Raw genomic sequence first — 12640 nt, forward strand, 5'->3', positions numbered from 1 at the left:
GTGCACAAGCGAACCATCTCTCGGTGGGTCGTTTTGTGTATCAAGACCTGTTATTCCTTAGCTAAAAAGGAACCTCCTGTAGGGCTGAGGGGCCCATTCCACTCGGGCCACAGCGGCGACCACTGCCCTGGACGTCCCCTTGCAGGACATTTGTCAGGCAGCAACGTGGGCCTCGCTGCACACGTTTGCCAAACACTATTGCCTGGACAGCCAAGTCCGGAGAGACGGCTTCTTTGGCCGTTCTATTCTCTAGGAGTTTCTGGTGTGATCTTGGTTCGCAGACCCACCACCGGGGTTGGTATTGCTGGGGTATCTATTCTAAGGTGAGGAATCTAACTAACGTGTTTCTTTCAGATGAACAAGTTACTTAACTTCGGTAACGATATATCTGTAAGAAACATTAGTTTGTTAGATTCCTCACAGCCCCACCCATCCTCCCCGTTCTGCGGACCGATATCTAGGGTTGAGGTCATCCCTTTCAGGGCCCTAGAAATTTTGGCACCAATGTCGGTCTCTTGCATGCCTCTGCGTTCCTGGCGTGGAAAGCTATGTACAAGAACTGACATCAGCGCGCGAGGGCGGCGTCTAAGTACTCCGACGTCATCCCGGCGATCACGACGCCGACAACGGACGTGGAGCCGCAGACGACGCCTAGCGACGCACAAGGGTATTGCTGACGAAAAATCTTTCCGGATCCAGCCTGAAGCCTGGGGATATTCTAAGGTGAGGAATCTAACTAACTAATGTTTCTTACAGATATATTGTTACCGAAGGTAAGTAACTTGTTCGTTAAGCATGTGAGGTATTTCTAATATTCACCTTGTATTATATTTTTACTGCAGAGATTAACGTAATAATTACCTTCATAAGATTTATGCACAAGTTGGTAACAATAACCATCTGTTATTCTGCGCCAAGATATCCTTCTGGGTGAATGTGCGCTTTACAAATACACGTTAAGTTAACAACTGTGTATGTCTACTGTTTCTAGGGGCCAGGACGGGGGCCCATATCTATTGTACAATAACCTCCTGCAAATGATAATTACTCTGACATAGTTGTCTGTTTCCTAACAGTCCTTACTTGAATGAGCATAAATCGTAGTGAGGAATGGGAGACACCTGTTAATTCTCCTATTCTCCAAAGAGGATATGCTCCTTTTCTCCAAAGAGGATATGCTATGAATAATTCCACTTGGAGGTTAGGAGATGAGACCTGGTGTTACTCCTAGTCCCATGACCTTTGCTATGTCCTTCTTCTTTCCAATCCACCCTGTGTGGCTTCTTTTTCAAATGCCATTTTCGTTCTTGCCATTTTCTCCTGTTTTACTCTCTCTTCTTCTTGCTTTGTATGTTTCTCATCCTGTTCTACCCTTCCTGTTGCCATTTCTCCCGCTTAGATCAGCGGTCCTCTTTCCTTTCTCTCTGCTTGCTTCCTAATTCCTCTTCTCCCTTTCCATTTTTCTTCCTCTCTAATTCTGTGATCTTTTCCTTTCATCCATGTCCCTCTTGCTTCTGCAATGACATATGACTGATCTTCTCTTTCCTCTAACTTTTTTCTTACTTCTCCCTCGCATCTTCCTCTGCTATTCTCAGTTCTCCAGTGGTGGCCGCAACTTAACAGAGGTGGAGGGGTGGGGTAAACTTGCGGGCAGGAGTGGGGGTAAACAAAAGAATATAAATAATTTTAAAAAACTACTTACCTGTAGGCCAGCTTCCGCCTCTCGGGCCTCTTCGCCCGCTTCCAGGGGCAGGAAACAGGAAGCACCCAGGCTGCCAGACTCCTGTGGCCAATCACGACGCTACTGAGCTGCATCATGATTGGTCTGAGCGCCGTGGTTCTGCACTCAGAGAGGGACTGGGGGCCTGGGCATGTTCTTCACCCAGGCCGTAGTACAGCCTGGATGAAGAGCATGCAAAGTGTGCAGGACTGTTTGGTCGGCCCGAGAGGGCTGGCCAAACAGTCCTGCGCACTTAAGTGAGTGCCTACCACTCCTACCCTGTTCCTGTTAGAGCCCGCCCGCCACCAGACAAGCCATGGAAAAATAAAATGATAATAACGGTTGTGAGCGTCATTTTATTTGTCATTTTTTAACTGCTCACAGAGCAGTGGGGCGAAGTTTGCCGATGCAAGAATCATTTGTTCATAACATCTGAAGTCACGTTCATACTTTGAAAAGGAACCTCATGCACCTGCTCCCAGAGCTAATGAGAATGTAAGGGGCATACAGAGCTGTGGTTTAAATACATTATTTCCCCTGGTTTCCTCTTTTACTTTGTACTGTGTTCGGCCCTGCTCAGTTTTCAGCTTTCTCTCTTTCACTCATCTCGTCTACTCTTAATTCAATCTGTCTTGCGCCTCTCTCAAATCCCCTCTTTTCTCACTCCTCTCTTTTATCATAACCGATTATTCCTCCACATATATCTGTCTTCCTTTCATTCCCCCTGTCTTTCCAGCCTTCTGTTCCTAGCCATTGTGTACTCCGTTTCCTAGCTCTTCATCCCTCTTTCCTACTTCATTGACTTCTCCTCTTCCATAACCACCTCTTCTTGCCATGCTCTCCTTATTCCTCTTCCTAATTGCTTCATCTGCTCCCACTGCCAACTCTTTTTTTTTTTTTGCAGGAGATCAGGGCAGCCCAACGTGTGGCGCAGAAGTACTCGGCTGTGCCTGACATGTGGGCCAAATGTCTTTTGGGGCACTGCTATGGTCTATGGTTCATATACCTTCCCACCTACGTACAGGCCATGCAGTCAAAGGTGCTCGCATTACAGACCGCCTACAGTGCCCTGAAACAGATGGAAACCAAGAAAGTTGTACTCCCTGATGAGGTGAGAACCAGTTAAAAGGTGGACTGCAGGCCGCGTGCTAGGCCCACTGCTTGTGCAATGGCTCTTGGGTCCCCAGCTTTCTTCTGCTAGTGCACAGCACAGAATACTGTTGTAAAAGGTTGTGTGAGCATGAGTTTACTAATAAGGGGGCTGGGCATTGGAAGAGTCTGCAACAAATAGATGCTTACAGTGGTACTGACAAAGGGTACACAGTGTGGACATCAGCAAACACACGTGTGAGCTCACTTAAACCCTGCCATGAACACAAAGTGTCATTGGCCTTCAGAACTACGGTGTATTTGGGAACACAGGAACGCAGGCACAGAAATGAGGACCTATTGGGTTTTTTAGACTGTTTTGTTAGAAACTCGTCTACATGGTCTTAAACTGTTATCCAATCTTACAGCGCCACAGAGACTTTGAAATAATGTGCCAGGCATATAACAAGTGAGCTACATTGCATCTTTTTGTGTGGCGCCTTTGCTCCTTCAACTTTGTGATCTAAACAGGCATTTGTAGTAAGCCCACTTGGACCCTAAGGCCACTGCAAGCACCTGAAGGCTGTGTCATAGGTTAACATTGGCCTTAGAGCTAATGTTAAGAAAAATCAAGTGTTTTACAAACAAACGCTTTAAATATATTTTGAATTGTGGCTTAACCCGAAGATGCCGCCACTGACTATTTTGTTGTTTATCAGTGTTTTAACTGCCTTTTCTGACTTAAATGTGTGTAAAGATCTAACATCATAGAGGTATTGGCACTGGCTGGATATTAATGTTTGTTTCTTAGTTACTATGTCATGCTGTATCCGGGTTCCTAATGCCTACCACTCATGAGAGTAAACCCAGCCTGCTGTAGTACGCTATGTCCCTGGTTGGTAAGACCGCGTCATCAATGTTAGGGAGAGCATATATGAGATTCCTATGGCGTTATGGTGCGGTTTTACCGTCAGGCACAATGTGTGGCATCAGGCATGTAATGCCTTTGATCAGCGATTCTTGCCCTTTCAATTAACTTCCGTGCCCCCATCTCTCACACCCTACTGAATCAGTACCAGAAGCCGGGAACCCCAGCCTATGTATTTTGTATGATTTGACTCTCAAAAAAATTCCCAAAAATAAGGAAAAAGTATACCTTAAACAAAAATATGAAATATATCATTTACATCACAGACCTAAACAAATACAATACTCACAATTTTAATGGGAATATCAGAGCATGTAAAAATATGTCTTAATTTCAAAAAGACGATGTTATATGCTAAGCTATAACATTTCAAGTAATGTGTTTTTGCTTCTAATGCATGTTTTCTTTTTGCTGGCGCATACCAGTTTAACAGTTGAAACCACCAATCGTAATATTTATTCTGCAGTTTTAATTTCCTTTACATTTTATAGTGTTTTAAACATTTTCATTTTGCTACCTCCTGTGTATATACTTTATTAAACTTATAATATTTAATTTTCTAACCTGTCCCAAGACCTCCTGAGTAGGTTAGGAACAGCTGCCCTAGATGGTAATAATAGGAAACCACCAATAACCTTTTAATGAAGAACACAGCAAGTGCTATGGTTTTTGTGTCTCTAGGAGGCCAGGTGCCTGGCAGTATTCAGACACACACACCAGCAGGGGGGTTACAGTTTGACATCACCTGAGGCCTGGTAACTGAAGCATTCATGTACACCAAAGAGTATAGATTTGGCTGACTAACAAAACTAAACTGGTGCATGGCGCCATTCAGGTACCGCAGTGAGGTACAGGAAGCGAGCACCTGTAGACTTCTTACTTGATGGCATTTAGGCACTGCCATTAAAGCTCATAGATTGGTTGACATTTGGTAGCATGGTTTCACAGTTAGCAGTTGGATATAGTTCGAATAGGGAAGGAGGAACTACTGCTCTCATTCTCTTGAACACGTCTGCCCCTCCCCTCTGTTTTCTGTCATCACTCTTTATTGAAACTTTGTTTTTGTCCCCTGTAATCAAGGTTTGTTACCGGATTCTCATGCAGCTCTGTGGTTTATATGGAGAGCCGGTGCTGGCTGTGCGAGTCATGTTGGAAATGAAGAAGGCTGGAATCGTCCCCAACACGATCACTTATGGCTACTACAACAAGGTAGGGAGAGCTGGGTTTTATATGCAAATGACGGCCCAACTGCAGGTCCTGTCAAGTCTTTGTTTAAAACGCAAGTTTTAACTGATGCAACCCAAAAATCATGGCCCACTGAAACAATTTAATTTAAAATACTTTTAAACCGCAAATAATAACGCCACAAAAGCCTTATACCTTCTAGATAGTGCTAGTAAGAAGGGGGAAGAGGCAGTACCTGTCACCGATGCTGATAAAGCATATGACCAGGTAGACTGAGGAATGCTGGGGAATGTACTGAAGCAATTTGGCCTGCATACTAGAGTGCTAGGATGAATTATGATACTATACTGAAACTCTCAGGCAAGGTTGAAAGTCAATGGACAGTCCTCCACCTTCTTACACGCAAGTAAGATCACGAATCAGCGGTGTCCTCTGTCCCGTCTTCTTTTCCTTTTTTTTTTTTTTAAAACCCTCCTGAAGGAAATTAAAAGACATCCCAGGATTAGGGTATCTCCTTTTGTCAAGAATCATTTAAACTGTCCTCCTTGCAGACGGTATCCACCTTACCCTCACTGAACCCTACAGTCACTCCAGGACCTTATCCTATCCTTGAGGAATAGATAGTATCTGGGGCCTGATGTACAAAGTGTCTTAATGGGTGCAAACACTCAGATTCTGCAAATATGAAGGTTTGCAACTGCAAAAAATACGTTTTGGGAATGTAGTAAACCTAATTCATGATATGGAAAAGGTTATCCAAATCGATAAATGGGTTAAGTAAACATCAGGAAAACGCGGTTTGGAAGAGGCTTTTCAAATTTCCTTAAGGTTTGGTATAATGTTTTGCACCAGTCGCAAAACATTAATATTGCACCACCATTTAAAAATTGATGGTAATCCATTCACAAACGGGAAGGGGACCCCTTTTGGGTATGTTGATAAAATGTTTTTTAGGCTTAGTCAGTGGTCCATGGACCACTGCCTTCACCAAAAAAGGGTTTGTTTAACGGGTCCTTCCTTTTTTTTCAAAATTCGTCCTGTTTTATTTTTAGAAAAACAGGCTAAACAAAAATTGCTTTAGCTGAAAGCAATCACAGACAAGGTGGTCTTCTGGTCCATGCTTGTGACTCTAGCCAATCGTAGTGGGTTGCAATGTGTGGTCTGCCTCATACATATTAATGAGGTAAATTAAAGTGCAACCCACTTCACTTCTGTATTTTGCGATCTGACCTATGAGTACATAGGTCAGTTCACAGAATTCCTTTCCATGCACAAAAAGTTAGTGTGCATGTTTGCAACCACTTTTTGCAAATGGAAAATTCGTACATCAAGCCCTAATGTTCAAATCAATATAACTAAATCCTAAGGTTTTGTGTTAGTCGGAGGATGAGCTTTTGTCTTGAATCTGGTACATGAAACACCATTTCACTAGTCTCAAGACCGCATTAAATTGCTAGGCATCCCACTAGTCTCTAGACCACTGGCATGCCTTAAACTGAATTTCGAATTACTGCTACGCAAACCAAGATTCACTTTAGCAGCCTGCAAAAACCATGAACTCTCTTGGGTGGGAAAAATAGCGGCACTGAAAATGACACTGCTACTGTGGATCTTGTATATCTTCTAGACCCTGCCCCTTCCCCTGAAGAGGTAAGATATTACATGGTGGCAAACAGCCTACTCAACCTATATCTGGGCAGATGGGAAAACAAGACTTTCTTCAAAGACCTACATGAGACACCCAAGAGATGGGGAGTTGGAGTCCATCATTTAATGCATTATGTTCAAGCTTCCCTGCTATGATATATGACCAAATGTCTGGAAAAGGAAATGACAAGAGATGGTGCTTTATAGATCAGAATCAGTCAGCTAGACAACTGGAAAAGTAACCTAGGTCCCTGTAAACTGACAAGTTCGACTCCTCTACATCTCCCCAATAACTAGAGCCACACTAGGGATCCGTAGGCGACGGCTCACTACATTCCCATCATCCGGCGTAGCAATAGTCACCAATTACTACCTCACACTGGCGACAAAAAGTGCAATTTTTAGATTTGGAGGTAGAAGGGGTGCATCAGAGTCCGGTATTTCTACTCTAATAGCACCCTGAAATCATTTGAGGAAATGAATCTAGGGAATGAGATTTCAGATATAGGGTGTATCCACTGCCTACAAATCAGACACTGGGCATCTCAGACTGGAGTTAAAGATAAGGCCACTAGACAACTAATGTATTGCAAAACATTGCTGCAACATCTTTCCTCCACTAAACACCTGGACTCTAAAATATATGCCCTCCTCAGCTTCCCAGTTAACATAAGCAAGCTCCACGTTCTCATAAAATGGGAAAAATTCCTCGACATCTCCTCTGTCACAAACCAGTGACATGCAATATTTGTTCGGGCCAATAATTTCGCCTGTCATGCCCGAGGCAAAGAGATTCTTTATAAAATCCTATCCCAATGGCACCTTACACCAGCATGGATCTACACCATTAACTAGGCATACTCAAACTCCTGCTGAAGGAGCTGTGGCAAAGTGGAATTGGCAGAGAGGTGGGGATCAGGCTCCAGGTACTGTGCAGCTTCTACAGAAGAGTGCAACAAGACTCCTAGCTCCATACAACGTTTGCCTAGTAGAGAACCAGGCGATGTGTAATGTGCAGCCTGCAAGCAGTGATTAAACGTCAATGAGTATGCCTTGCTTTTATGGTTCACTTAATTTGTGCCGAATAAAGCTTTCTGACTGACTGTGCCTCTGTGAGATTTTTGTGTAGCCTGTATTTAGGATGAGACCGAAAGCAGTTTTTATTTTTAATGAGAAAGAAATTAGACTGAGTAAGCCGAGTGAGGCATGCATATCAATGGAGAAACTTTGTCATTGTTTGCTAATTTTGGGTTGTTTTTCAGGCTGTACTGGAGAGCAAGTGGCCGTCTGCTACCAAGGGTGGCAGACTACGCTGGGCAAAGTTAAGAAACGTGGTTCTTGGGGCTGCCCAATTTCGTCAGCCATTAAAGGAAAGAAAACGTCAAGAAGCCCCCACGTTCAATGTGCAAGGTGAGCCCAAGCATGCAATTGAGACCCTGTAATGAATTTAGCTCTGTTTGTGCTGAGTGAGATGTGATCAGGCATGTGTGCACTTGTTTGTGTGCTCACAAATATGCTTTTGTGTGCGCACTTTGGAAGGTGACCTCCTTTTCTGCTATTGAAGCTACATATGATGGATGAGATGTGTCAGTGTGCATGTGTGCTGGTGATCCCTGAATGCGCTTTAGGGCTGTCATCATCGAGGGGTGTGTGTGTAACATTTGTTTTGCTTATAGTGTGTGAGCTTTGCAGGTACTTGCTATGTGTAGATGCAAGCATGCTGTATGTGATGTGAACTCAAAATATACAGTTTTGTATGAGCACGAGGAAGATGTTGCCTGCGTTTGCTGCAGAAAGGGATGTGCTACTTATTATTTTATGAAGTGTTTTTTATTGCATGGGTAGTGTACACTTCCCATTCATGTGCAGTTGATAATGGGAACATGTGCTGTTTAGAATTTGAACGTTTATGTTTGTGTAATGTGCAAACAGTAAAAGCAATGCTGAATATGTTATGTGAATCCTCATGTTGTGCTATGTTCAGAACACAAACACTAATCCAGCACTGACTGTTCCTTATGTCCACATGCTTATGAGTTATTCCCTGTCATCTGGCTGGGAATCCATGATACATTACTGACACAGTATTACATAAAGTATTCACGTTATCAACCCATTCATATCATTCGGGTCAATATGCCTGCAACAACTAGTAAATCAAATGTAAAGCCTGTTCCAAAGGAACCTGTCTGAGCCACTCACTGTGCGTCCGTTGGGGGAAGTCCTCTGTAGAGCTCGACTCCTTCATTTGAATATTAATACATTTCTTTTTCATTTTTTACCTCATACAATTTTTTTCTGTATCCTTTATCTTTTGCAAAGCTTCCAACAAGATGAGGGGATTTTCCACTTAAACAGGTGGATGTCTGCGACTTTTACTTTGTCTCCTTGAGAACCAAACTATAACTTTGCCAAAGGTGGCAAGAAACCCAAGGTGTGCCAGTATTGTGGGTACAGAATTGCTTTCCAGGACGATGCACATGACTGTTGTGCATGCTGTTTGTATCCAACAGGATATCTTTCAAATTACGAGGATTTCTCTGCCTGAGTCAGGAATTCTTTTCCAGAAGACCGTTTTATTTCTTGACAGAATGCTAAATGCGAAAAAGGTGCATCCACTCCTTCTTCATGTTTGGCCCACTCCCTTCAGATCTCTTCAAATTGGAATGAGTCTTTCAAGTGGCTGAAAAGAGTGAAAGTTATTACTGGCTCAGAGCCTCCAGCATTACCAAATAGAATGTGCATTTGGACTCTTCCAAGCGATTTCACTCTGCTCTAAAGCTTCACCTATGATGTCTGCTTCTTGCTATGCTGTTGGGACCAAGAAGCATAGTAGTCAGCTTCCTGACCGTAAGATGGACCTCAACGCCACAGACTGTTTGAACCTTCATATCAAGGACGTCCGAGTTCTCGACAGCAACATTGCTGATGAAAAAAGCGATTCTGATTCCATCAAAGCCAGCACTTCCAATGCAGGCACATGTACAGGAATCCTCTTGTTTCACCTAGAATTATTGAACAATGTCCTTATTGAGTTTGGGGAGGTGGTGGTGAAATCTTCTGGAATAATTTGGTGGAAAGAATCTAGGAACATTTATTTATTTTTTATCTCCTGGAGGAATCAAAAAGAAATCTTTAACTGTGCCAAGTATAGCTCATATTTGTGGATCTTTTTAACGGTAACCTTTGAAGACTAGTGAGGTCATAAGTTTAAAGTGGCACAGGATGCTTCTCTCATGTCAGACTAGTCTCTGTAAATGTAGCAGGTCGCAAGAAGACCCCCAAGTTCCTCCTCTTTTCTTTTCCTGGTAAGGAAGATCTAAAACCAGATGTTTTTGGGCAGAAAATAAATTAATTCAACTTTTTGCTGAAACTTGCAATTTTATTAGTGATGCTTTCTAAATATCAAAGGAGAATGCAGTCAAGTCAAGTCAAATGGTCTTTATTCGGATAAAAATATCCATAAAAGTACAAGTCATCACCACCAATAGGATAAAAGTACAAACATGAAGCAGAAGTAAAAACATGATCAATTTCATGGTAATGGTGTTGAAACATAGGCAGAAAATGCAGGGTAACAATAAAATGCAAGTAAATTTGCTTATATAGCCAGGGCATCTTGTCAATGTCATAGAAAGTTGTGCAAACTAGCAATAAAGTGCTCACAATTTCAGTATACACACTATGCATACAACAGCCAAACTGTAACCATGTGCAAATGAGCAAGCTGTAAGCAAAAAATGACAGGAAAAACAGGTATAATACAACTATAAAATATCCATTGTTTTCCGTGAGCGAACCGCAGAATATAAAAAAGAACTTACTCTAAAAATCATCATGTCACTTCCTAACCGTAGTATTTCGTTATATGCCATTTTATGGTCAGTGATAGCAAGTGACTTAAAATAAGGAATAAAATACTGTTTAGTGTAACTATTATAAAAGTTACAGAAAAGAAGGAAGTGTAGAATTGTTTGTTTTTGACCGTTCCCACAAGGGCAAAGTAAATGCTCTAAATTTTTGATGAAGCCAAGAGGGAAGCAAAGGGAGTATTTTATACTTCCATCCCTAAGGCGGAAGAGCAGGCTCCTATTCCATCTTCCGATACTCTTTTTAAGATATTCCTGTGGTGTGTCTTTCTTATAACCTAAACTAGGCGAGAAAGAAGTATATCTGATTATTGAAGGTTTAGGAAGCTCTGAACATTCTCTTTCCCTTCGGTATAAATCAAATAATGCCCCTCTCAGTGTCTTAATATTCACGCCCTCTGTGTTCGAACGGTCAAAAAAGATATGTTCCAAATCCACACTAGCTAAACTTTCCTTCACAGCGTTAAGCCACGGTATGGAACTGCCCCTATCACATTTGAGACAGTCAATGATTATTTCCTGTGTTAAAATTGCAGCCGGATTTTGCCAGATCTTCAGCCAGAACAGAGCTGGCCGGGACTTGATAAAATCCTCAACATAATACAAGTTTAGCTCATTATGGCATATATAAGTGGGAGATGAAATTTGAGCCCCCAGAATCTTTCTACAGAATCTATTTTCTTCTCTTTGGATGCCACTACTGTTTGTGTACCCCCACACCTCAGCGCCGTATGTTGCGGTAGGTAGGCATTGAGATTTGTAGATCTGTATTAGGGGCACCGTAACCTCAGCTCTCTTTGGCTGTTGTAAGCTAATAATAGAATTAACTGCCTTTGCGAGTTTGTTTCTGCCATGTGCTACATGTGCGGCCCATGAACCAGTGTCTGAAAAAATCAGACCCAAGTACGGAAAAGTGCTGGTACTTTTTAAAATGTTTTCTCCTGAGGCTATGTGATTGATGCGATATTTAGTTGGACCGCACGACATAATATATGACTTTTTAAAGTTGGTGCATAGGTCCAAACCAGCCATAAAGGAGACAAATCCCGTAATTAAAGTACGTAGTGCTTTAGGTGTGCGACCCATCAGGACCGCATCATCTGCGTATAACAGTACTGGGAGTAAGTTACCATTAATTTTCGGCACATCGCATGTGGATTTAGAGAGGGATTTATTTAGTTCATTTATATAAAGAATAAAAAGCAGGGGGGCCAAGACACAACCTTGTCTGACCCCCCTGCCAATTAAAATATCACCGGAGACCTCTCCGTCATTGTTTATCCTGACACAGGCTTTGAGGTCTCTATGCAGATGTGCCAGGAAGTAGACAAGTGACTCGTCTAGTCCGTAATTCAGGAGAATCTCCCATAGTTTTGAACGATTGACCAAATCGAACGCTGATGATAAATCCATAAAGCCCAGGTACAAAGGGACTTTTTTAGCAATGGTGTACTTGTCTAATATGAGGTTTAAATTCAGACATTGTTCCACAGTTCCCACTTTACTTCTAAATCCCAGCTGGCAGGAATGTAAAATTTGGTTTTCCTCTGCCCAAAATCTGATTTTATTAAAAATCACCCTGCCCAAGATTTTCAATGTGTTATCTATTAAAGATATAGGGCGATAGCAGCTGGGGTTTGATCTATCGTCCTTCTTGAAGATGGGTACGATGATGCTGCTTGACCAGGTTTCAGGGATTTTGGTATTAGACAATTTGTTAAAAACGTTACAAAGCAGTGGGGACCAAAAGTCTAATTCGGATTTTATTAGATCGATGGATAGGCCATCTGGGCCTGGGGCTTTGTTTCCTGCGCTTTGAGTAATGGCATCTTCTACCTCAAAAATAGATATGTCAACCTTTGGTACAGGGCAAGAGAGAGCGATAGTTGTTACAGGGGCTGCATATATTTTCGCAAAATGCTCCTCCCATGATTTACTTGGTATGTTACAGTTAATGGGGGTTAAATTGGATCCCAAGGACCTCAGAACTTTTACCTCGCCCCAGAACCCTGTTACATCTTTGAGCACGGCAGTACATGCCAGTGAGTCCCACCTCTCCTTCAGGATCTCATCTGTGCGTAATTTGATTGCTTTTTTATAACGATTTCTCAAGGCCGAAACCAGCGTGATATTCCGAGGTTTTTCGGCCAATGCCTCACGGAGGTCCCGATTTGCCCGTGAACAGGACCTATCAAACCAACT

The 12640-nt window shown here is 42.5% G+C and overlaps 1 protein-coding gene across 5 annotated transcripts in view; it reads left to right on the forward strand.

The window, feature by feature from the left end:
- The window catches only part of DENND4B (DENN domain containing 4B), a 246040-nt gene that overhangs the window by 153014 nt on the left and 80386 nt on the right, over positions 1 to 12640 (forward strand). For all 5 annotated transcript variants that reach the window (XM_085638871.1, XM_085638875.1, XM_085638874.1 and 2 more), the window contains exons 16-18: positions 2625 to 2831; positions 4818 to 4946; positions 7832 to 7979. In XM_085638871.1, the coding sequence (XP_085494997.1) occupies positions 2625 to 2831; positions 4818 to 4946; positions 7832 to 7979 (484 nt within the window). The remainder of the gene's footprint in view (positions 1 to 2624; positions 2832 to 4817; positions 4947 to 7831; positions 7980 to 12640) is intronic.

This window comes from Triturus cristatus, chromosome 12, assembly GCF_964204655.1.
Source record: "Triturus cristatus chromosome 12, aTriCri1.1, whole genome shotgun sequence".
Taxonomy (NCBI): Eukaryota; Metazoa; Chordata; class Amphibia; order Caudata; family Salamandridae; genus Triturus; species Triturus cristatus.